The sequence below is a fragment of the Pteropus vampyrus genome, unplaced genomic scaffold (assembly GCF_000151845.1).
Source record: "Pteropus vampyrus isolate Shadow unplaced genomic scaffold, Pvam_2.0 Scaffold138, whole genome shotgun sequence".
In the NCBI taxonomy this organism is placed as follows: domain Eukaryota; kingdom Metazoa; phylum Chordata; class Mammalia; order Chiroptera; family Pteropodidae; genus Pteropus; species Pteropus vampyrus.
In genome coordinates this window covers 2199102-2225574 of record NW_011888919.1, presented here as the reverse complement: position 1 = coordinate 2225574, position 26473 = coordinate 2199102, and the positions used below count along the sequence as shown (strand labels likewise).

Sequence of the window (26473 nt, the reverse complement as noted above, 5' to 3'; positions counted from 1 at the left end):
GTACATGGATCAGAAGAATTAATATTGTTAAAATATTCCTAATACCTAAAGCTATATATAGATTCTGTCCTGTCAAAATTCCAACGGTATGTTTCATAGAAATAGCAAAATTTGTATGGAACCACAAATGACCCCTATTAGCTAATGCAATCAGGAGAAAGAAGAACAAAGCTGGATATAGCACACTTCCTAATTTCATGCTACAAAGCTATGACAATTAAAACAGTATGATTCTGACATAAAATTAGACACATAGGCCAATGGGACAGAATCGAGAGCCCGGAAACAGACCTCTGAACATATAGTCAACCAATATTTGACAAGGGTGCCAGGAACACTCAATAGGGAAAGAATAGTTTCTTCAACAAATGGTGTTGGGAAAACTGGATAACTACATGCAGAAAAATGAAATTGGACCTCTGTTTACACCACTCACAAAAATTAACTCAAATTGGATTAAAGACTTAAACATAAGATCTGATACTGTAAAACTCCTAGAAAAAAACATAGGGAGCAAACTTCTTGACGTAGGATGGGGCACTGATTTTTTCGACACGACACCAAAAGTCAACAAGTAGGAGTCTACATCAAACTAAAAAGCTTCTGCACATCAAAAAACAAGTATGTATATATACATGTATGTATGTATGTATGTATGTATATGTGTGTATGTATATATATATGTATCATATACATGGAAAGGTCCAACCTATAGAATGGGAGAAGATATTTTCAAAACATATACCAGATAAGGAGTTAATATTTAAAATATGTAAAGAACTCATACAGCTCAATAACAAAAAAGAATCTGATTTTCAAAATGGACAGAGGAACTAAGTAGACATTTTTCCAAGGAAGCCATCTAAGTTGCCAACAGGTACAAGAAAAGATGCTCAGCATCACTAATCATTGGGGAAATGCAAATCAAAACCTCATACCTGTTAGAATGCTGTCATCAAGAAAACGAGATAACAAGTGTTGTTGAAGAAGTGGAGATAAGTAAACCCTTGTGTACTGTGAGAATGTAAATTGATTCATTCACTATGGAAAACAGTATAGAGGCTCCTCAAAAAATTAAAAATAAAACTACTATATGATAAAGCAATTCTACTTCTGGGTATATATCTAAAGGAAATGCAAGTAGGAGTTTAAAAAGATATATGCGCTTCCATGTTTACTGCAGCATTATTCACAGTAGCCAAGATATGGAAACAACCTACGTGTCAGTGGATGAATGAATAATTTGTGGCATATATACAATGGAATATCATTCAGCCATGAGAAAGGAGGAAATACTGCTATTTGCAGCAACATGGATGGACCTTGAGGACATTATGCTAAATGAGCTTAGAGAAAGACGAATACCATATGATATCGCTTACGTGTAGAATCTAAAAAGGCAAACTCATGAAAACAGTAGAATGGTGGTTACCAGAGGCAGGGGGTTTGGGGGAATAGGGGGTATGTTGTTTAAGAGTAGAAATTTGGAACTAGTAGATCAGTCCCAGGAGCTAATGCAAAGCATAGCGATTGTAGTCAACAATTCTGTATTAAAACGTCAAAATTGCGAAGATACTAGATCTTAATACAAAAAAAAAATAATGAAAATTAGGCGAGGGGATGGAAGTTTTAGAGAAGGTGGTAATTACATGTAATATATCAATGTATCCAGTCAACGTGTTGTACACCTTAAACTTACAAACCTGTCAAATTTAAGGTGTACAACGTGTTGTACACCTTAAACTTACAAACTTGTCAATTATATTTCAATAAAAAGAGCAAGGATTATGTGATGTGATTCTTTAATTTAAGCTCGAAATATTTTTTTCAAGCTATTATATAGGGTGGATCCTAGTCTTTACTATTTCTCCAATTCCCTGCAAATGTAAGAAAACTAAAGCGAAAGAAAAGCGCAGTTTTGCTGCTTCTGTTTCACATCCTGGTTGATGATTACATCTCCTTTTTATGGGTTCTTGAACACAAGTGAATCCCGGCGCGTGTAATAAAGGCTTATTCAGTGCAATTTAGCCCACCCCTTTTATGATTTCTCTTTTTGGCTCACGCGTGGCACTCCTTTATAATTATTTCCGTTCATTCTTCAGACTTCCAACTTTTGTCACATGTAAAAGGAAACAGTGAGAAAAAGAAAAACGCAAACCGATTCTACAAGCACCCGCTCGTTTATTTGTACCCCGCCTGCTAATTCAAAAGGCAAGTTGCAGGCTGGCGGGAAGCTAAGCCCTGCAGAGGATTCTGGGACGTGTAGTCCCGAAGCTTCCTGCGATTGGAGCACTTCCGATCCGGAAAAGCGCGAATGCGTTCCTTGCTTCGTCGGAGAAATAGACTATAATCTAGTCTTCTGCACGTATGGAAGGAATCATTTCGGCTACCGGAGGGGTTGGAGCGGGCACTTTTGCCTCAGGAGGGCGGGGCAGCGACTCTCGTTCCTCTCGGGGATGCTGGGAAATGTAGTCCACGAGCTCCGCGAAGTCAAAGACTTGCTACGCGAGGTTGAGCTCGCGGCCTTCGTTTCTCGCTTTGGGAGGTGAGTGACCCTCGGGACCCCCTGGCCTCTTGCTACTTTTTTGGCTGGGTCGTGGGATTAGTGGGGCCGGCCCTCGGTCACGGGGAAGCAAACGCGCGGCCAGCGGCAGAACGGGATTGAGGGGCGGGGAAGGCCAGCACTGGCCCGAGCCTCTGTGTTTGGGGGCGTTTCGCGAGTCCCCGGGTGAAGGCAGACAGGGATCCGGCAGGGTTGAAGGTCTCCCGGGCTCTCCGCTGCCAACCCGCCTTCCCCCACCCGTTCCACACACACTGTCACTTTCTAACCATATAGCGTTGGGTGAGAACTTTAATTGTGTACCTCGATTTCCTTTTCTGTAAAAGGGAATAGTACGAGTACCTGCCTTAAACGTTTTAAGAATTAATGGTATAGTACAAGTGAAATGTTTACAACAGTTCAGATGTGTGGCAAGATGTTAAGCGGTTAATATTAATGTAATCAGAAAAGTATCCCTTCCTCCGGAAGCCCGTCGAATTGTCACTGTCTCGTTCTGATCCGTGCAGAAAAGGAGGCTGTGGCAGGACTACTGCTGAACGTTTGAAAGAAAGGCTGCGTCACAGAAATCCGCTGTGGTTTTTCCAGGGCCGGACAGGATCGTAGTACCTCCCAGCCTCCTTTTTTTCCCTTGCCCTGACTTCTGAAAGGGGCTGTGGAAAGCCGGGGTGTGGCCTAGGGCGCCAGCCAGCAGAAACCCACAGCGACAGGACTTAGCATTCTTTTTTGTTTGTTACAGAGTTGTTCGATCATCGTTAACTAATTGTGAACATATACAGGCACGAGTGATAGTCACAACAGTTAAGCCTCGAGTGCCAAGTGTCATTCTAAGGGCTTTATAAAAATTAACATACTTAACCTTCACAGGGCCCTTATGAAGTGAATGCTGTTATTACCTTTATTTTACTGATGAAATGGTGACAGAGCGTAAGTTACTTACTCTACCTCACACTGCTAGTAAGACAGGGGCATTTGCGTCTAGGGCTGTGTGCTTTATATCTTTGGATATTCTCGATCCCTCAGTCTAAAATCCCAAAATTGGAATTAGGAAACAAAATAGAAAAACAGTCTACAGAAATATTCAACCATAGGAAACTGGCTGCACAAGAGTCATTTGGGATTAAATTGTGGAGGTAGGTAGGAATTTTATTGTAGAGGATTTTGAAAGTAGGGTTAGTGAGTTCAGACTTCTTTACTAAATTTTGAAACTTCATAAAAGTTATAGTCCACATTTTACTTATAGAAGAAATGCACACTCGTTGTAGTGAATCCAGAAAATATAGAAATACACAAAGAACATTAAGAATGACCCATCGTATTAAGATATAGTCAGTTATTAACATTTTAATGCATTTCTGTTAAGCAATTTTAAAATGTGTGTTTATATTTTTTGACATTGTTATCACACATAGTTACCCCCTAAACTCTTTCCTATGGAAATTTCCAAATATACCCAAAGTGTAGTATAATTAACTCCTGTGTAGCAATCACCCTGTTTCATCCTTGCTAACCCTGTTTCTTTTTCTCCTCCCCAAGCACATTTTTCTCCTTGAATATTTTAAAGCAAACCCTGATGTTGAGTCTGTAAGACTTGAAAAATTAATTATCATAACTCGTTTATATGTGAAGACCAAGGGAGAGGAGATTGTATTCGTTTGCTAGAGCTGCCATAACAAAATACCAAAGACCAAGTGGCTTAAATAACAGAATTTTTTTTTTTGACAGTTCTGGAATTGGACTTCCAAGATCAAGGTGTGGGCAGGTTTGGTTTCTTCTGAGGCCTCTCCTTGGTTTACTCATGGCTGCCTTTTTACTGTGTTCTCACGCGGTCTTTCCTTTATGTGCTTATGTGCCCCCGTTGTCCCTCTGTGTATCCAAATTTCCTCTTATAAGTACACATTAGGGTGGTTTAGCGCCCACCCTAATGATCTCATTTTAACTGAGTCACCTCTTTAAATGCCCCATCTCCAAATGCAATTACATCTGAGATACTGGGGGTTAGGGCTTCAACGTACAAATTTTGGGGGGCATTCAACCTATAACAGGTAGTAACAGCAACGCTAAGATTTCCTCTTTTGGCGACTGGGAGAGTGTTACTTGACTTGAAACAGAAAGAGTTGCAGTCAGGGAAACAAAATGAATACTTTTCTCCTTTGGCATTGCTCTTGCCACTGGCGTGTAACTCTCAGTTTCTTCTCTCTCTCCTCAATTAGGCTCCAGGGACCTCTGTTTCATGGACCTGATCGTATTCTCAGAGTACCCAGCACGAGGTCGGCAAGAAAAGTTACTCAGTGAGTTAGTGTGATTCATGTGGCTGGCCAAAGGGTGCTACAGCCTGGGATTAGAGGAGAGAAGAGAAAGATAATTCATATCCATATTCCTTTTATTTTACTTTTGGTGGGCTGTAGAATCCATCAGCTTTTTCATAATATTCAAAAATTGCTGTACAATTAGGCATAATATTTTCATGATCTAAAACAAATTTCTGTAGAAATAAATCAGTGTTAATGGTTAATTTTTTGTTTATTGCTTGGGGATCATAATGGGGATGATGAGAGTAGTTTACATGTCGGGCACCTTGCGACTCAGAGTTTCCAATACTTTACATGTACTAACTCATTTATTTTTCATAACAATGCTATTTTTTGGTCCTATTTTAAAAATGAAGAAACAGGCACAGACAATTGAATAAATGACCTGGTGGCAAGGGACAGGGCCAGGATCAAACCTCACCTCTAGCGCTCTGTGACTGAATAACTGTGGGCAAGTTACTGAACTTCTCTGTGCCTTCATTTTCAAACCTGTCAAATAGGGATAATATCAGTACTGACTTTCTGAAATTTTTGTTTAGATTAAAAGAGAGATGATATGTAAAGAGCTTGAAATAATGAATTCTCTATGTATTACAGACTAGAGTTGTCCTTTATTACAGGTGAGTATGCACCATAAGAAATGCAAGGTACCAAAAACAAAAAGAAAGGAAAAAAAAAAAGAAATGCAAGTTACTGAAAGAGCAGAAAAATAATTTAAGGTATTCTTTTCTCCCCACCTTCTGTTTTTGGTACTTCAATTCTGTCATACAGTTGAACAAAAAGCATAGTTTCTATAACAACCATTGTTTAAACCTAAAATTGATTTGCTGTCTTTTGAGCCTAGAGAGTCCCTGGGGGACAATTATGTGGTCTCTACTGCTTTAAAAAGGTCCAAGTCTGCACTATCTAATATAGTAACCGTTAGCCACATGTGACTCTTGAGCACTTGAAATGTGGCTAGTGCTAATTGAGATGGACCATAAGTGTAAGACACACAACAGATTTCAAAGACTGAGTATGAAAAATGAATGTAAAATATCTCAATATTTATATTGATTACAAGTCGAAGTGGTAATATTTTAGGTATATTGGGTTAAAGAAGATACATTGTTAAAATTAAGCTCACTTACTCCTTTCACATTTTTTACTGTGTCTATTAGAAACATTTAAATTACATGTGTAGCTTGCATTATATTGCTATTGGACAGCACTGGTCTAGATGGAAGCCCCCCTTTTCACGCTGAAGATTTGCCCCAAGGGCATTTATAAGTCACCCTTGCCTCTCGGACCTCCGAGGGCATTTTACAACGGCGAGAAGCAAGAAGTTGGTTATCCCGAGGCCTGAGTGCCAGGCCTAGCCCTGCCCTTGGCTTCCTGGGTGTCCTCACGGAGTTCAGGTAACTCCTTGCGAGGCAGAGTAGAGTAATGTAGTGGTCCTCAAACCTTGGTTATATCAGAATCACCTGGGGAACTCAGCAGACCTTTTACTCTTTCAATGTGTGTGGGCTTTATTAGCTTTCTGGGTGATTCTGATTCTGTTCTGGTCCTCTCCTGTCCGCCCTGTTTAGGAAGGAGGAATTACTTGCCTAAATAGTGGGATGGCTGAACACATGACACCCGACACTGGACAGATCGAACTGGAAGCAGTTGGTTAGTCACATACTCAGAGCCTATGGGAGGAGGACACTTAAGATGCCATGCAGGGCCATACAGGGTGTGCACTTGGGAATAGAATGAACAGCAGGGATTATGTTAGCTGGTTTTCCTAGTGACAAGAGGGTAGGGTGACCCTTGGTTCTTGCAAGAGGATGTGATTGGCCTGTTTGAATAATTTTACAGGCTGGCAGGGGCAGAAACCTGTTGGGTTAAGGACAGAGTGGGTTGCAGCTGGTCCAGCTGATAGGGTGAATTGTGTCAGGTCTTAATATAGAAAGGTGACTGAGCGATAATGTGGACAGATTAATGTCACCGAGAAAGAAGATTTTTAGTACTTACAGTTAGTTCGCCCAGGCACAGCCTGTCACAAGGTCACATGAAGCCTGCCGCACGCAGGGGTCGAGAAGGAGAGAGAGACGAAGTGGGACTGTGCCTGTATGAGTACATGATAGGAGGTAACTAGATGAAGGCATCCCATGTTGGGCGCTGAGTGAAAACAGGCGAATTGGGGGCAGCAGTGGGGGGATTATAATATGACTCTCAGCTGCCCTCGAAAGCTTACTCGGAAGTAGTAAGTAACTTTGATCGATAATCTGGCCCTGTAATTCAGCAGACTTATGGAGAGGTCAGGAAAAACAGATGTCAAATAGCCAATACAGAAACTAAAAACATTGCGGAACTAGCTTGGGGAGAGCCTTTCCCCCAGGTCGGGACTGGATCTGGAGAGAGCAGAACTCGTGGCTGGGCCTTTGGGGCCCTGTGAGGCTCGAAGATGTCAAGGCAACACTTGGGATTTCAGGCTTTGCGGTACAGATGCACATCAGTTTACTAGTCGGTAGGAGGCACAGGCCCTGGTATCAAGTTGCCTGGGTTCGTTGCCCGCTGCAGGGTCCTGACTGGAGCATGAAATCGTGCTCCGGGGTGGTGGGAGGGGATGCAGAAATGCAGATGTCAGGCCACCCATCTCCACGGATTCTGGTTCAATTAGTTGTGGGTAAGGTCTGAGCTTTTTTAAAGCTCCCCTTTTAGTCTAATGTAAATAAAGCTCTGGGTGAAAAATCCTGACTCTTCTGTTGGCCGCTGATGAATCATGAACCAAGTTACTTAGCTCCTCTGTGCCTCAATTTCCTGATCTGTAAAATGGGGATAATTATTATCTCAGTCTCTAGAACTGTCATGAAGATCAAATGACATACTACACATAAAGCATTCGTGTAAATGGTGCCTTGGTAGGTAGTCAGTTGCTATAAATGTCAGCTACTGTGATTATTGGGAATATTTCGTGAACAGCCTGGGTTTCCTTGTGGATAAAATTAGGGACTTAGAGTTGATCTTGGTACTCCCTCTGATCCTGACTAACCTTGATTCTAATCTTGTTTATTAGGATCAGAGAGAAAGAGAACCTTGCAAGTTGTGCTTCTTTATTTTTTTTTGCCCTTGGGCAATAGAGCAGTCTGTTGGGGCTGGTAGAAAAGTTGGCAGTGAAAGCCAACAAGTCCTTAGTCTGTCTGAAAATATCTAGACTGTATTTGACTGATGCTACTCAAATCGTGATCCAGGGACCAACACTATCAACATCATCTGGGATGTTGTTAGAATGTAGATTCTTAGTCCCCATCCTTGATCTTCTGATTTAGAATCTCTGGGGATGAAACATAGGCAGCTGTAGCTTCACAGAATCCCCACGTGATTCACATTACAATTTAAGAAGCATCAGGTGAGAGAAAAGACTCATGGCTTTTTTTTTAAAACACCTACAGCACTTGGTATTCCTATGTGGTCTCCATACAAGTACTAACCAGGCCCAACTCTGCTTAGCTTCCGAGATCAGACAAGATCGGGCACGTTCAGAGTGGCATGGCTGTAATCTTGTGGCTTTTTAACAAAAAATATTTTCTGTTTCCCTCCAGCTATAGTACGTGTCCTTGAGAGATCAGATATTTGCGTGGCCCTTTTTCCCCATGGTTCAAGTCTCTGCTGAAATGCAAGAAAAGCCTTACATGACAAATACTTATTCTATGTCAGCCCCCCCTTTCATCTCTTCTTATCCCTTTACCCTGCTTTATTGTTCGTCAAACCATTTTTCACTATATTATTAGTTTGTTATTATTCTTGTACCCCATTATAATACAGCTCCATGAGACCAAAGTCTTTGCCTGCTTTGTTCACTGCATTTTTCATGTCTAGGATCGTTGACTGGCACAGAATAGGCTCTTGATAATTATACGTTGAATGAACGAGTCAGGCGATAAATAATGAGGCCTGGTCTGTATGACATATCTGTCAAGCGTTCCTTACAGTAGTCATTCTGAAATCTTTGTTGAGTTCCTATCAGGTGCTTGTAGCAGCATACTAGAAGTTGAGGATACAGAACAGGAAACAACTACCTGTGGGGTAGATGTGATTAATATAAATAGGGAAAATAGCTAGTGGGTGTTAGAAACTGATGCGTGCTAAACAGAAAAGAATTAAGCAGGTATGGGGGAATAAGATGTGTGGGGATGTGATTAGGAAAGCGAAATTCTCTATAAGGTGGCCTGGGAGGAACTGTCTGAAGAGGTGACGTTTGAATAAAGAAGGAAGTGATTCTTGAAGTGGCCCTCCTAACAGTCTGTCTGGCCCCAGCCTCTTTCCCATCCGATCTCCTGTCTGCTGGGAGAGTAATCTGTTTCCAACACAAAAGGAATCTTCCTCCTTTCCCTCCCTCAAATCCTTTGCTGCTCCCCTGCCGACCAGTGGATAAAACTGGGACTTCTGCGTCATGGTCGTTTGAATCCTGCCTTCCTGCCCAGCTTTTTTTGCCTCTCGTTTGTCCTCACTTATGCTGTAATGTTCCTTTTCTTGCAGTTTTTCAGTGATTCTGCTCCTTTTTGGCTAATAGAACCCAGTCATCCTCCAGGACTCGGATCAAGCCACGTGTTTGTAGAACCCCCTCCGATCGAGTGTGGGCCTTGAGGCCCAGAGATGAAAGGAGGGGCTGTCACAGAATAAGTGTTTGTCATGTAAGAGTGCCGTGGTCACCACTCGGCCACTTAGCATGTGTAGCGTAAGTGCCAGCTTCGTAATCTCTAGGCCATGAGCAAGCTGAGACTCGATAATTGTGTTTCTTTTAATAAGGTTTCCAAAAGTGTTCATTGAATTAATAAACTCATTTATTTAATGAAGAATTAATAAGTAAGCCTGTCTAATGCTAATTGTCCAGGCAATGAAATAGTTCTCAATATTTTGATGGACACATTCTGTGGATTTCGCAATAGGATTCCATGTAGGCACTGACTGAGGAGCAGAAAACACCTTCCTAAGATGATATTTTGGAAAATCCGGTGGCTCTTTTCCTTCCAAGGATGACCTTGGGACAGCATTGTGAAAGACCTAGAGGAAAAACTTGGAAATAAAACCCCTGCTCTCCACATCCTCAGCCTCAGAATTTTACATCTCAGACCTGGGACCATGCCATCCAGTCTCTCCACGTGCCTCTGCCTGATGGCAGGTTCATTCTCCAGGACGCTGACACTGCCGAGTGTCTGCTGAGCAATTGCTATGTTACAGGCACTGTTTTAGGTGCTTGGGATATAAAGCTGAGGAACCACTGATGACAAGGCAGACAGTTGATTTACTCATTATCCCCTTTCCCCCGGGGCGATGGGAAGATCACCCTGCAAAACCCTTTTATTGAGCAGAAGTCACTGGGCAAATACAGAATCAGAACGAAGTGAGTTACAGATTCCAAAACGATGTTTCTTCTAGGATTAAAAAGCTTTACATAGGCCTTTTCCATGCTAGAGTTCTTCTCTCCGAAGTCAGTTGATTAATAATGATTAGTTAATAAATAATTAATAATCCCTTAATCTGGGCATTTTACCCTAAACTCCCTACCTCCCCCAGCCCCCACCCCCAGAATCAGAATCATACCCTGCGAGCTACAAGGAGAACTTGTATTAGGGCCACTGTGTGTGGTGGGGCAGGTCACTCACTGCACAGGGGCTCCCGGCTGAGGGGTGAGTGGCATCTGGACTCCAGCCTGTGCTCTGCTCAAGCCGTGTGTGGCCATAGTCACCCCGAGGGAGGTGTTCCTTGACTCTTTCATGTAAAGCAGCCATGTGGGTAACTTTTATTGAGTGTTTAGGCGGCCAGACACTGCTCCAAATGCTTTAGACTGGTTAACCTTCCTGCGTGGTTTTATGAGGTTAGAATTATTTTCATCCCTGATATAAAGATCAGACACTGAAGCACCTAGCGAGTTGGAGATGCCAGCATTCAAGGGCCAGCAGTCTGTTTCTGGAGTCTACCCCCTTCGCAGCTCTGTCCTCTCCCTCGAGCATATCCCCTGGCTTCAGAGGCCTCTCCCATTTCTGCCTTTTCTCCCTAGCTCTCAAGCCCTCACCCTCTTTCCGTGAGCCCTCAGACTCGCATCTGCTTATTTTCATCTTTAGGAGCAACAGACGGACAAGATGTAGAATTCTGGCTCTGATGTGAGAGCTGGATTCAGATTCCGCCCCTGCCTCTTGACCTTGCCAAGCTTCGGCGTCATCATCTGTGAAATGGGAGCAGCGGTCGTTATCATTTACGGAGAACTTTCTAAAACGCCAGGTACTGTGCCAGGGGCATTGCATAAATTAGCACATTTATTCCCCACAATAATCCCATGACTAACAATCTGATTTCCTCTCCTTGTTACAGCGGAGGGTAGGCACAGAAGTGTAGGTGACTGGACCAGAGTCACATGGCTCATGCAGCAGTAGCTTCTTGACAGGTACGTGATGAAACGGTGTGTGCCAAGTGCTCCCTAACATGTACTTAGTGCTTCTTTAATGTACGTGATGAAACGGTGTGTGCCAAGTGCTCCCTAACATGTACAAGGTCCCTAACATGTACTTAGTGCTTCTTTAATGTTAAACATTGCAATTTTTGTTGTTTTTATCGTTACTGTGATCACTCTAGCTTGTTAATTTAAGTGACATTGATTATCTAACTTCTAGTTAAATAAATCTTGTAGAGTCACAGGTTTTTATTAACTTCTCATCATTTCATGATAGTCTTTTTTAAGGTCATGCTGTTAACAAAGTAAATTTGGCAAGGTATTATCTTTTAAAAAACAGTCATTCGTAGTCAGATTTAGAGAAAGAATAGTTGTTAGCAGGGGCCAAGGGAAGTGGGGAAAGAAGAATTATTTTTTAATGGGTACAGAGTTTCAGTTTGGGATGGTAAAAAAGTTCTGGAGATGGATGATTGCACAGCAATATGAATACACCTAAAATGGTTAAAATGGTAAATTTTATATATATTTTTATACAGAAAAAACCACAATCATCCATTCAATTGTAAATATTATTGCAAAGTCATCAAATTAAGTATGACACACCAAAAGAGAATAACAGGTTAAAGGTTATTTTCGTATGGCAGAGCAACAACCTGTACAGGCTCTACTGATAGGAATCATTTATAAGGACAGGTTTTACGTTAGTGACTATTACCTGCTTTTCTGCCGCTGCTAAGAAATAGTGTGCCCCAAAAGTATTCTTTGAGCTTTCTTCCTACTCACTTAATTCATACAGCAGTCCTATGAGATGGGCATTGTTAATCCCTCCATATTACAGATGAAAGAATTCAGGCCTGAAGATGTTAATAATTGCCCAGGATTTCACAGCTAATAAGTAGTAGTGCCATGAACCCAGGCCGTTGGCCCCAGGGATTACTTCTCAACCTGGGTACTTTACCCTCGATTTCTGCCCTCCTCAGAATCAGAATCGTACCCTGAGAGCTATGTGAACTTGTATTTGGGCCGCCGTGTGTGGTTGGGCAGGTCGTTCACTGCACAGGGCTGTTGGCTGAGTGGTATCTGGAACCCAGCCCACACTCTGCTCATCAAGTCACCTTGAGGAAGGGCCACCATTGCTTTTTCATGTAAAGCAGCCATATGGGTTAGTGACATTCTCGGGCAGATGCTGATGGCTTTTCTCTCCTTTCCCCATTGTGCCTTCCAGAGACTCAGCCCTGACTCAGAAGGAGGACAAAATGACCAAGTTCAAGGTGAGTTGGGCTTCCTCTCTAGATTTAAAATTGTCATTTCATTTCTCAGTAATTAGACACTCTTGTTTTTTCTTTTTTCCTTGGGAAGGATTCAAGAGAACAGAGGGCAAAGAGCTTTGGGAAGCTCTTATGTGCCACATGATCACTACTTTTTATTTTAGTGTAGTATAATTTTTGTTGTCTAGTCACCTTTTATAATTTCAGAAATAAGAGTAGAGGAGAAAAAGTAAAAAGCTTCTACTTTACTACTGTTTTTTTTTTTATAAAACAACCATTTTTGTTTTCCCACTTTTTCTTCATATGCATTTATAACTGTATATTTGTAATCATCGCATAGTTAAAATTCTCAAATTATGCCTTTTTTAATTAATATTATATAACTTACATTTTTATTGGTAATAGCATCTTCCCTTGAATTGACGTAGAAGTGTGTGTCTCCCATAACTTTTCCCCATTTTTGGACGTTTAGGTAGTTTCAAATTTTTACTGTTTTAAAGAACATTGTAGTAAGCTTTCCTCATATAACTATTTTCCTCAAAAGGGAATTTGGAAGAGTTTCCCATTCTTTGTTCTTAATATTTTAGGAACTCTAAATTGAGAAAGTACATTTGATATGTGGTACCTCAGGTATTCTGTATGTATATAATATTCAAATCTGGCACAACAGGGTCCAACCAATGCTTCACACAGAGAAAATATTATTAGATATTTTCACCTAAGGTATATTGTTTCTTACTCATGTCTGAGTCATGTCATATGCATGTTTTGCTTACTTATTTATATTTTTTATTCATGTATTGATTTATTTTATTGAAGTAATATACTTAATTTAAAAAGTCCACTAGTACAGGAGGACTTGCCAGATACTTTTCTCACTGCTTAGTTTCAGACCAGCCTTAGGAGATTGTACTTGGTCTCATCTGCATTTTTTAATTACAAAGAAACAGGATCCTAGAGTTTCAGAAAACTGCTTAAGTTCGCATAGGAAACCAAAGATCCAACTGAGCCCTAAAGACTCATAGGATTTTTACTTGGATAAATAGAGAGAGGCAAGGGAAAAAGAATTCTCCAGCCAGGGACTGAGCCCTTTGCAGGTGGGGCCTGGTTATCTTCCTGGGTAGAAGACACCACATGTAATACAGCCTCTACCCAGTCACTCTTTGGTGGCCCCTTCTCTAGGATCTCTGCAGCTCACTGAGGGCAACTGGATGTATGGCGGTCCAGTGATGAACACAGTTTTCATATGAAAAGTTAAGACAGCCCCTGTACACTGATTATTAATCATGGGCGATTTTGCCTCCAGTCAATGTCCGGAAACATTTTTGGTGTCACAACTTGAAGGATGCTACTGGTGTGTAGTGCATAGAGGCCAGGGTGCTCCTGAACATCCTACAATGCACAAAACAGCCCACACAACAAAGAATTATCTGGCCCAAAACGTCAGTAGTTCCAAGGATGAGGAACTATGTGTACACAAAGCTGTAGAAGACCAGTAGCAAAACACGGGTGAAAATATTTGTAATATATATGCCGGAGAAAAACGAAAAGCTAAAACCTCTAATAGAAATTTTACAGAGTCATAAGATAACACCTCAGTTGGAGTATGAGCCAAGAACAGTAACAAATACTGAAGAAAAAGTAAAGATGGCCAATAAATATATATGACAATACGATGAACCTATGAATTACCAAATAACCATAATACAGATAACCAAATAAGTTGTTTTTTATTAACCAGATTATCCAGGATTTAAAAATATTGGTTATAGTTAATGTTGTGTATGATATGGAGACTCAGGAATGCTTATATTCTCTTGGGGGGAGGAAAAAATAGGGGAAAGTTGAAAAGAAAATCTGCCATCGTACATAATAACTTTGAAATTGCATACCCTTTGACACTGTAGTTTCAGTTCTTGGAACTTATCCAAAGCAAATAATTAGAAGAGAAGCTAATATCTTTGTAAAAAATTGTTCTTTTCAACATTTATTATGAAAAGAAAAAAATCTAAAACAATATGCTTTAGAACATATTGCTACCCCGGCCCTCTCCCAGGAGACCTTTATTGCAAGATTGAGGTTGCCTGTGCTTGGCATTGTAGGAGGAAGTGACGTTCAAGGACGTGGCTGTGGTCTTCACCGAGGAAGAGCTGGGGCTGCTAGATGCTGCCCAGAGGAAGCTGTACCGAGATGTCACGCTAGAGAACTTCAGGAACCTGGTCTCAGTGGGTGAGGACAGGCGCCCCCTGTCTCCCACTGTCAGCTCCCTGCGGTGTTTATGTGTCCTTGGATGTGTGGAGCTTTGGAGTGTTTGAACTGGTTGCCAATTTTCTGAGCAGCATGAGACACATGGCATTTTTCTGGTCTTTCTGCCCCAGTTTAAGTGTGTGTTTTGTAAATGAATTGTAAATCGACTGCTGTATGGTTTGGGCCTTTCTCAAATTGTGATCATCTCCAATTAGTGGGTCATGACACCTGTTTAGGGAATTGTACCAGCATTTTTTAATGAGATAAAATCGGGTAGAAAGTATCAGAGCCCTTGGCACTAGCTGCAATTGGCAGCAAAAGCTGCGGTCTGTTGCCAAGGGCAACGTGATATGTTGGAGCGGACATGATGCAAGTAGACATTTTTTTCCAGTAATACACACTTTTGTCTAATATCCTGGGGTTTTTGCCTAAAATGTGTTTCCTCTGATGGGTCATAATTAAGTTTGGAAAACACTAATTTTGATGTTCTAAAGGTGATGCATTGAGGAGCCACAATTTTTAGTGATTTTGGCCTGTAATGTATTAATTTTAAATGTTTGTCCTCAACTTTCCACAGGGCACCAGCCCTTCCCACCGGATGTAATCCCCCAGTTAGAGAGAGAAGAAAAGGTTTGGATGATAAAGACAGCAACCCACAGCCACAGCTCCTCAGGTGAGAGCCATGCCACTCTGAGTCTGTCCAGCTCCCTGTCACCTCCCCCGCTGTGACTCTGGTCTAAATCAGTGCCTAGGATTACCATAGGAGTCTCTGTATCGCTGTCACTTTTCTGTTTTACTCTTTTACAATGAATTCCCCACTCCATGTGATTCCTGTAAATGTTTGTCAGATGTTATGAGTTTGCTGCTCAAAACCTCTAGTAGCTTCTTACCTGATTCAGAGTGAAATCCAGGTACTTAAAGTAGCTTGTGGCTGCTGCTCCCTCTTCCCCTATCCTTCTGTAAATATGATCTGTCACTTTCCCTTTGTCAGTCTGTTCCATCCAGTGTTGCCTCTTTGTTGCGCCAGGCGTGCTTCCGTCTCATAGCCCTCTACTTGTTCTTTTCTCTGTCAGGGATGCTGTTTCACTCTGTATCCTGTTGGCCCCTCTCTTATTTCGCATAGGTCGTTTCTCAAATGTAACCTCATAAGAAAGGCCTCCCATGATCCTTCTGTTCATAATACTTTCTTCTTCTTCCACCCTCTTTTCCCTTACCCTGTCTTAGTCAGTGTCTAAGCATTGATCACCACTTAACACATTAACGTATATTTTTATTTATCTAACTGTATTTCCACTGGAATATAATCTCAGGAGAAGAGAAATTCTTTTTTCTCTAGTGTTCTATCCTCAGTGAATAGAACAGACTTGGAAGAGGGCAGGCGAGCTATAAATATTTGTTAAATGAATGAGTGAGTTAATAATGGTTACGTGGATTTTTTTCCTATTAGTCGTGATAGGAAAAGGTAATAGTGAAAATGTGTGATGTGAAACTAATAATAAAATAAAATATAAAAGAATTTTTATTTTAATTTATTAGCTGCTTTTGGATATATGTAGCTAGATATCCATTAAACCACATGTAATGAATACACTTGTAACCAAATTATCATTTTCTTTCTGTAGTTTTCCTGCAGCCTTTAGTAGTGAATCATAATATCTTGGTGAAGGACTACTATTTAGAATGAAGATTCTAATAACCATTTTATACAGAGATACCTCTACTGCTTACAAGCACCTCTTGTATTTTTCTATTCTATTGATGCTTGTTTCAAGCTGTTAAATTTATTTCAAACTCACTAAATCCTGCCTTTGTGAAAAACAGTGGCATGGTCCATATAGGAAAAACTATCTCTATCCATCAATTTAACAGACTGCTTTCACAGACATTATTCCCAAGGCTCTAAATATTGACTCCTACTTGAAAAAGGAAAATTTTACACACACAGAAAGGAAGTATAAAAATTCCAAAAGTAATTAATCCCTAGGCCTTATGGCCAGTTTTATGCCTTATGCTTTTTTCCCTCCCAAGTGATTCTTGCCATGATTTTTGATCAGCATGATTTTCTCATCATCACCATCCTGTTTGTTTAGCTCTGTGTCTGGTAAAGCCTTTCAGCTTTTCAGCAAAGTCGCCGTTTCCAATCCCTTTCTTATTATGGGCAACTTACTTGAAAAAGCTTTTACTTTTATAACATAGCTCAAACTCTCACAAAGAAATCAAACTGAGATTTCTCTTATCATTCAACATAAATTTATTGAACACTGTGTGAAGAATGTAAAGTGCTCATGCTCACGGATATTACATTCAAATGGGAGAAGACACCAAAAAAAAAAAAAAAAAGATAAAAGACATAGTATGTCAGATGGCAATATGTGCCATATAAAAACAAAGCAGGGGGAGGTGAATGGAAATTGCCAAGGGTGTGTATAGCGAATAGAGAGAATTTACTGTTTGATACTGGGTGCTAAAAGGCCTCACTGATAGGGCTTGAAGAGAGCCCTGACAAGAAGTAAATAGCAAGCCACACAGCTAATTGGAAGAACAGAGTTCAGGGAAAACATAACTCTTCCTGTCCAGTGTCGAGACTCTATACTATGCCCTCACAAGTTCTTTGTCAGATGTAAAAAATTAGCTTCAATTTTTTTCTTTTTTTCCTCCTGGAGGTTATAGGAACTTTTAATTGCTGTGAAGTTTGAGAGTAGCATATATTACTACTATAAACCCTTTTCCCCAATTGTCCTCCCGGACACCTCCCAGCAGGAGGTGAAGGAGCACTTTGCTTACACTCTGAACTTCCGACACTTGGGCGATGAGGCCTTTTCTCCCAGGTGTGTCTTACCAACCAGCTCAGTGCTTCAAAGGCTCCCAACATTGGTGTAAACTCCCAATAAAATAAATCAAAGGTTGTCAGCATTGCCTGGGGACATCTTATGATAATCTGGCTGTAAGGGCTTTACTAGACATTTTGAGCATTTTGGTTAGATATGCATGTATCAGACACCTGCTACAGCAAAAGAAGAGGCTTTCAGTAAGACGCAGCTTCATTATTGTAAAGATTCTCTACGAAGTATTTTTCTTGCTCTAACTTGTAGCTCACTTATGAAACTTCGTACAATTCTAAATGAGTCTCATTAACGTGTAACGAATGGGAATCTGATGGACCGCCTCTTGGTTTCCAGAGGCATATAAATCAGATAACGTGATACACGATGATAAAAATGGAACTTTTCTCTTGATTTAATAATACCTTAGAGTGTAGGCCTAAGTTTATAACCTTGACGTTTCTGAACAAAGCATTCACATGCCCCATCTCCAAATTCTCTTTATCCTTTTAGGAGACAAGGACCTAAATGATATGGAGATTCTTCAAGAGGTTGGATTAAGGTACCTGCCACATGACGAGCTTTTCTGCTCACAGATTTGGCAACAGGTTACCAAGGAGTTAAGCAGATGTCAGGATTCCATAGTAAATGTTCAAGAAACTGACTCTCAGTTGGAAAAGCAAGGTGATGCACTCTATAAATGTAAGGAGTTTTGTAAAGGTTTTAGTCAGAGTTCACATCTTCAGGTTCACCACAGAGTCCATACTGGAGAGAAACCCTACAAAGGGGAGGAGTGTGAGAAAGGTTTCATTCAGGACTTTTGTCTTCAAATTAACCAGATGGCCTACACAGGAGAAAAGCCCTATAAATGTGAAAAATGTGAAAACACCTTCCGTCGGTTTTCAAGTCTTCAAGCCCATCAGAGAGTTCACAGTAGAGAGAAATCGTACAAATATGATATGTCATGTAAGAGTTTCAGTCAGAGGTCATATCTTCATCATCAGAGAGTTCTCACTGGAGAGAATCCACACAAATTCGAGGAGTGTGGGAGGAACATCAGGAAAAGCTCACATTATCAAACTCCTCTGATAAGCCACACATTAGAGAAACCCTACAAATGTGAGCAGTGTGGGCTGGGCTTCAGTCACAGCTCATATCTTCAAGTCCACCAGAGAGTTCACATGGGGAAGAAACCTTATAAATGTGAGGAGTGTGGGAAAGGCTTCAGTTGGCGTTCACGATTACAGGCTCATCAGCGGATCCACACTGGAGAAAAACCATACAAATGTGATGCGTGTGGCAAGGGTTTTAGTTACAGCTCACACCTTAACATTCATTGTAGAATCCACACGGGAGAGAAACCTTATAAATGTGAGGAGTGTGGGAAAGGCTTCAGTGTGGGTTCACACCTTCAAGCCCATCAGGTTAGCCACACTGGAGAGAAACCATACAAATGTGAGGAGTGTGGGAAGGGCTTCTGTAGGGCTTCAAATCTTCTGGACCATCAGAGAGGCCATACTGGTGAGAAACCATATCAGTGTGATGCATGTGGGAAGGGTTTTAGTCGTAGCTCAGATTTTAACATTCATTTTAGAGTCCATACAGGAGAAAAACCCTATAAATGTGAGGAGTGTGGGAAGGGCTTCAGTCAGGCCTCAAATCTTCTGGCCCATCAAAGAGGCCACACTGGAGAAAAACCATACAAATGTGGTACATGTGGGAAGGGCTTCAGTCGGAGTTCAGATCTGAACGTTCATTGTAGAATCCACACAGGAGAGAAACCATATAAGTGTGAGAAGTGTGGTAAGGCCTTCAGTCAGTTCTCAAGTCTTCAAGTACATCAAAGAGTTCACACGGGAGAGAAACCGTATCAGTGTGCGGAGTGTGGGAAGGGCTTCAGTGTGGGGTCACAGCTTCAAGCCCATCAGAGGTGCCACACTGGAGAGAAACCATACCAATGTGAGGAGTGTGGGAAGGGCTTCTGTCGGGCCTCAAATTTTCTGGCACATCGTGGAGTCCACACGGGAGAGAAACCATACCGATGTGATGTGTGTGGTAAACGCTTCAGACAGAGATCATACCTTCAAGCCCACCAGAGAGTCCACACTGGGGAGAAACCATATAAATGTGAGGAGTGTGGGAAGGTCTTCAGCTGGAGCTCATATCTTCAAGCCCATCAGCGAGTTCACACAGGAGAAAAACCGTACAAATGTGAGGAGTGTGGGAAGGGTTTCAGTTGGAGCTCAAGTCTTATAATTCATCAGCGAATCCATGCTGATGATGAGGGTGGGAAGGGCTTTCCCTCAGAGAAATCCTATGAGAAAGAAGGTCGATGAAATTATATGTTTTAATACCTCAAATGGGTGCTGAACTAGTTCAATTATCAGACCTGTCATAGAAGACAGAACATTTGTTTTATAAAAGAGTATTTCAGCCAGAGAGTGACATGTCACAGTGGTCGCATGACCACAGAGCAGAGAAACCTCATGAGAGTGGAGACAGGACTTCGTGCAGAATCTTGGCATTTAGCAGATATTTATTACACAGAAGAGAGGCTTAGGACGGGTGAATGACCTGGAATTAGCCTGAAGTACTAAAGTGGAAATACCAGGATCTGTAGCACTAGAACATAGGCGCAGAGAGGGTAACAACTTTGTCGATTGCCAAATTTCTGTGTTTTCAGTGCCTGACACATTGTAGATGTTCAATACTTGTTAAATGAGTAAAAAAGAACAGTCATTTCAAATTTTTATTCACTTTATCTCCAGATATTTCTATAAGAGTATACTTAGAAGAAGAATTCTGCAAGCTTGGAGGACAGTTAAATGAGACACACGGGCTCATTTTCCCAACCTGCAGGTCCCGTGAATTAGTATTTATCAAACTGAAGGTTGTAACCGTTAGTGGGTCCAGAAATCAGTTCAGTGAGTTGTGACCAGCACTTTTATATGCTAACAATTGAGGTAGAATTTGCGCACAGTAACTGCATAAATATCAAGTTTACAGCTTCCTGAATTTTGGCAAAAATGTACACTTGTGTAATCATCACCAAAATACAATATTTCTGTTAAACCAGAACTTTTTGGGGGTGCACATTTCCAGTCAATCCCACCTCCAGGGGCAACAAGAAGTATTATGGTTTATATACCATCAATTAGGTCTATTTTTGAGCTTCCTGGGGGTTCAGTATACACTTTTGTGTCTAGATTCTTCTGATCAAATGTGTGGTCATCTCAATGGATTCAGAGAAAGCATTTGACAAAATTCAGTATCCATTCATGATAAAAAAAATCCTCAATGATATAAAAGGCACCTATAAAAATTTTACAAGCTTACATCTTTAATTAAGGAATAATTTATATGCAGTAACATTGACTCTCCAGTGTATTGTTTTGGGTTTGGCAAATACTGCTGTATTAACACAATAATCAGTTTAACACAGTTTAACAGTTCAAGCACCACGCTGAAATTTTTTTGTGCTTTTGTAGTCCTCTCCCCCTATGCCTTTTTTCTGTCTGCAGAGTTTACCTTTCCACAATGTCATATAAATGTAATCACACAGTATATAACCTTTGAAGTCTGGCTTCTTTCACTTAATGCTTCTGAAATTCATCGATATTGATATATATATCAGTCATGCCTTTTATTGCTGAATGACATTCAGTTGTATGAATGTATCATATTTCATTTATCCATTTATAATTTGAAGACTTTGGGTTTCCAGTTTTTAGTGATTGTGAAGAAAGCAGCTATAAACATTCACAGACAGGTTTGTGTGTCAACATGAGTTTTCTTTGTCTTAGTACATACTTAAGAGTATGCTGAGTTGTATGGTTAAAAGTATGTTTAACTTTATGAAAACCTTGCAGACTTCTAAAATGGACATACTATTTTGCATTCCCACCATTCATATCAGAGTTTTATTTTTGTTTTTAGCATTTCAATAGATTTATAGTGGTATCTTCACATTTTGACTTTAATTTATATTTTTCTAATGACTGTGTTGAGCATTTTTATATATGAATATTTGGTATCCATATACCTATTTTCTTTTGTGAACTCTTCTTGTTCTTGATTTTTGATAGTTCTTTATATGTTCTAGATACATGTCGTTTGTCAGTTATGTATTTTGCAAATATTTTATCCCTGTGTGTGGATTATGTTTTTATTCCATTAACAGAATTTTTCACAGATGGAGTTTTTTTTTAAGTTTAATAAAATTCAATTTTTTGTCTTCCATGGATTGCGCTTTTGGTTTCAGCCATAAGAATTCTGCCTAATCCAAGGTCGCAAAGATTTTTCTCCTTTTTTAATCTAAAGGTTTTATGTTTTCTAGTTTTACACTTAGGGCTGTGATCCATATGAGTTCATCTTTATAAAGTATGAGGTCAAGGTCTATCTTTTTTTGCATATAAACAGCCAAGTAAGTGTCCTTTCGACATTGAATTGCTGTCGCACCTTTGTGAAAAATCTATTGACCTAATATGTGTGGGGTCTTTCTGTTTTCTATTTGGTTCCAGTGATCTGTGTGTCTATCATTTTGCCATATGTAATTTTATACAATAAGTCTTGGAATCAGAGTATGAGTCTTCTAACTATGTTCTCCTTTTTCAAAATTATTTTGGCGATTCTAACTTGGTTGCTTTTCTGTAATTTTTAGAATCAGGTTTGTGATTTTTAAAAATAAAACCCTTGCTGGGAGTTTTGTTGAGGTTGCTTTGAATTTGATATCTTAACAGTATTGAATATTCTAAACCATAGACGTGCTGTATTTGCCTATTTGTTTAAGACTCCCTGGAGTTCTTCAGTAGCTTGTAGTTTTCAGCATATAGATCCTGTACATATTTTATTAGATTTATTCTTGAGTATTTCGTGTTTTTTGGTGTATAATTAAATGGTACTATTTTTCAATTTTTAATTTCCAATTATTCATTTCTAGCATATAGAAATAGTTGTTTTATATTGACCTTGTATCCTGCAATCTTGCCAAGCATGCATATTAGTTAAAGTAGCCATTCTATAGATTCCCTGGGATTTTCTGTATAGACCCTTATGTCTCTGTAAAAACTTTTATTTTTCCCTGATGGTTGATAAGCATAGTACAGCAACTCTGCTGTGACATGAAGAAAGTCCCTGTAAGTCCTCCCAAAGTTAGGTTTCTTATGATCAGAGGAAGGGATGATCAGAGGATGGCTGTCAAGGAGACGGTCCTAAACGGAGAACAAGAATATTCAGTGTTCAGACATTTTATAGAGTGGGAGTCCTGCCTGCATGAAGTTTGAAAGAGGGGGTGGAATGGCACATGCCCTTGTGGAGTGGTGAGTGGACCTTAGCAGGATTGTGGAGGGGAGGCAGTGGGCAGAAGATGATGCTTATAGCTTGCTCACATTTAATCGAATGTCCATTTCTTTCCTGTTTTTTGTTTTTGTTTTTTAATTCACTCCTGACATTTGGGCTAGTATCGCAACCTCCAGGTTTTCCTGTAAATAAACTTGTATTTGGAAGAGACCACATTTGCAAAGTCGACCTAAAGCAATTATGATAACTCTCTGGGCTGGATAATAGCAATTCAGGCAGCAGAAAGAGTCTGGTGAAGAAATCAGTGGTGATTCAGGAAATCTTTTGGAGAATTTTAGTAATTTGGTAAAATCGTAGACTATTCTGGTTTGTCTTATATATTGAATTTTTCTAGAGACCCTATATTGTTGACCTACGAACAACCAGAGGTGCTCTTCAACGGTCCACGTTGAGATGCCAGTTGATAGTCTGGTGCAGTATGTTAACCAGTTGCCATAGCAGCTATGGGCTCAACCAGTCAATAAGAGTTGTCTTTTAAGAGTATACTTGTCAGCTGCTAAGAGTAGTTTATATCAGAACACATAGGGAATTGTTGGCTATTGTGTGGTTAAGTGACTCCAACAGGCATAAGACTTAGTTGCAAGGCCTTCCACTGTAAAGGAGTCACCAGGTGAGAGGTGCGGCATCACTTGTTGGATGGCTTTTTGAGTAGTCCTGTTGGGCGGCCCCCTTCAAATTAAAATGACTTTTAGTGACTTTCATCAAATAAAATTTTTTAAAAAACTTGTAAAGGGAGAATTGCAACCAAAACTCAAATAGGACAAGTAGGTAGTAGGCTTGTTTGAGAGAGATGGGAGCAAAGAGAGTCACTACTTATGACAACTGGATCTAACATAGAGCTGCTTTCTGTGAGCTAAATTATGCCCCCAAATCTGACAGAAATGGTTGGACCCTAGATCTTTTGAGTCATGATAGATCAGCCATGGTCAGACTCTGGTAATCATATCAAATGTTTTATGCAAGGACTTCATGAATTTCTTTGCGTAGTACAGGTTCATCCATGTAATGCCATACTATCACTCAGTGCTTGGGGACAGTGTAAGCCCTTGAAAGTCCTGTCTGCATACATTTTGAACCATACAGGCTGCCGAGATGGGTTATAGATAAATGAATGAATGTACACTGAGATCCTTCAAAGGTAAATGTAAATTGTGGCTGTGATACTGGAGAAATGGGGACAGAGTAAAACATACTGGCTGGATTAATAACTGAATTTCAATAATATTCAGGGTAGGAGCCTTATTGGAGGTAGCACTACACTGAGATTGTAGTCTGCCTAAAGGGCCATTCATTTTCAGTAGGCTTAAGGACGGGCCAGATGGTGCTGTCGAAGGGAGAAATGGCATTTTGGAAGAGGGAATGAGGACTTCTTGTGGGTCATAATTTCTTAATACTTCTTTAATTGGATATAATGGGTATTTACCAATTTAATAGGAAGTAGCAGATTCCCTGAGGTCTGTTTAGCATGGCCAATTGTAAGTGAGGGCATTGGATTTGAGCTTTTGAACAGGTTTTACTTCTCTGACATCCAGTGTGTGGGGGCTTTCCATACCCCTTCTCCAGCTCTCCAACATCACCTGGATATCTGGTGATTCAGTTCAGTTCTGACACTAAAAACCCAGTTATCCATAGGCCTCACAGGTTAAGGGCTCAGACCCACAAGGCTCTCCCATTTCAGAGTCTAGTTGCAAGCCCTTGGGCCTCCCATACTTCTGACAGACTAGCTATAAATCAGAGATTTCCACAACCCCCTCGAGTTTAATAATTTGCCATAACAACTCATGGAACTCAGGAAAATAGTTTACTTAATATTCCAGGACATTATAGAGGATACAACTCAGGAACAGCAAAATAAAAGGACATAAAGTGAGGTATGAGTGTGGGGCTTGGTGCTTCCATGCTTCTCTAAATGTGCCATCCTCCCAGCACTTAGATGTGTTCACCAACTTGGAAGCTTCCCAACCCCATCATTTAGGGGTTTTGTGGAAGTTCCATTGTGTAGACATGATGGTTAAATCACTGAACATGAGCGAGTGAACTCAACCTGCAGACCCTCTCCCCTTCCTGGAAGTCAGGATGAGGAACTGAAAGTTCCAACTCTAATCATGCCTTGGTTTTCCCAGCAACCAGCCTCCATCCTAAAACTACATGAGGACCCGTCAAGAGTTGTCTCATTGGGCCAAAAGAGACTCCTATCACACATTAAATTCCAAGGGATTTAGGAGCTCTGTGCCAGGAACTGGGGATGAAGACCAAATATATATTTCTTATAATAATATCACAGGTCTTAAACTAATATAAATGTTCATTAATTTGAGCACCTAACTTAAGATGGAGATGGCAGTTTCACTAGGGTCATGACAAGTTTATTACTGCCTATAAGAGAAAGGTATTGGAATGTCAAAGACTTGGTGTCCAGCGATATTCCTAATAGTGAGGCGTTTTCCCCTTTTAAATTTTGAAGGGCCACGAGACAGACACCAATGTGACCTACTCAATATCAATAAAGTGATAAAATTAGTTATTGAGTATTTTATGAGGACCAAAATGCCACCAATGAATCATATTGGTGTGAATTTCTAGGAGGTGATCAGAGCACCGAGAACTGCTTGGTCCCTACCGGTGGCAAGAGGTAAGGGATTGCGATTGGTGGAGGCTGGTAAAGGGGTAATGGACATAGGGTTCAGTGAAGCTGTGGAGGAGGGCCTTGGGTATGTCAATTGGTGCCATGGTAGCTGGTGGGTACGTAGGGATATTAAGAGTCATGTTAGAGCTAAGTAGCTATTGACTGACCTCTTGGGAGTAAGGTTTGCATCTTTGAGATGGACTTTTCTGTGGTCCAAATGATTGGGGAGTCTAAATCCATGAATTTCCAGTACCAAAGTTTTGAATGGGTTCAGGGATGCAGGGCATTGTTTGGTGGGCCATATTTTTGTTTTTGTAATAACCACAATAATTTTTAAGTTTTAGCTTGGCCACTCCGGGGTTAGTACACAGTGACATTCAAGACAGCTTTATTTGTTGCTATTAGTTCTCATTAAGTGTTGCTATTAGTTCTCATTAGTTCTCATTAAGACCTCAGTGGTGCCCTGGTTTAGTAATGACAGTAATGAGGCTTGATGATTGGGAGCAGCTCCTTGCATATTCCATTATTCTTTTAATTTCTGTGGAGACTATAAAAATATTCCTTCTTTTATTCCTGACATTGGTGATTTTGTTTCTTTTTTTTTTCTTGGTTATCATGGCTTGAGGTTTATCCATTTTCTTGATTTTTTCAAAGAACTAGCTCTTGGTTTTCTCAACTTCCATTTTCAATTTTTTAAAATTGAATTATGTTCTGAATTATGTTCTTCTGTTTGCCTTTTGTCTACTATGCTCTTCTTTCCTTTAGAAATAAATGATAAAGATTTATTCAAGGGTCTTTTTTTTTTTTTTTTTTTTTTTTATGCCTACAGCACCTGGTCTTCCTAGTACTAACAGGCCCGACCCTGCTT

The 26473-nt window shown here is 40.4% G+C and overlaps 1 protein-coding gene and 1 pseudogene across 5 annotated transcripts in view; one reads left to right on the top strand and one right to left on the bottom strand.

The window, feature by feature from the left end:
• LOC105297432 (zinc finger protein 45) overlaps nucleotides 1-26473 on the top strand; it is a 56032-nt gene that overhangs the window by 10322 nt on the left and 19237 nt on the right. Inside the window, exons 3-10 of one of the 5 annotated variants that reach the window (XM_023535295.1) lie at nucleotides 2103-2545; nucleotides 5490-5588; nucleotides 10959-11115; nucleotides 11206-11278; nucleotides 12510-12555; nucleotides 14655-14781; nucleotides 15377-15472; nucleotides 18135-22539. In XM_023535295.1, the coding sequence (XP_023391063.1) occupies nucleotides 12541-12555; nucleotides 14655-14781; nucleotides 15377-15472; nucleotides 18135-19957 (2061 nt within the window). In that variant the 5' untranslated portion in view covers nucleotides 2103-2545; nucleotides 5490-5588; nucleotides 10959-11115; nucleotides 11206-11278; nucleotides 12510-12540 and the 3' untranslated portion in view covers nucleotides 19958-22539. Of the gene's footprint in view, nucleotides 1-2102; nucleotides 2546-4770; nucleotides 4849-5489; nucleotides 5589-10958; nucleotides 11116-11205; nucleotides 11279-12509; nucleotides 12556-14608; nucleotides 14782-15376; nucleotides 15473-18134; nucleotides 22540-26473 lie in introns of those variants that run through there. The other 4 variants (XM_023535294.1, XM_023535300.1, XM_023535297.1 and 1 more) reach the window with 4 other exon arrangements.
• Nucleotides 8277-8394, bottom strand: LOC111744676 (annotated as a pseudogene).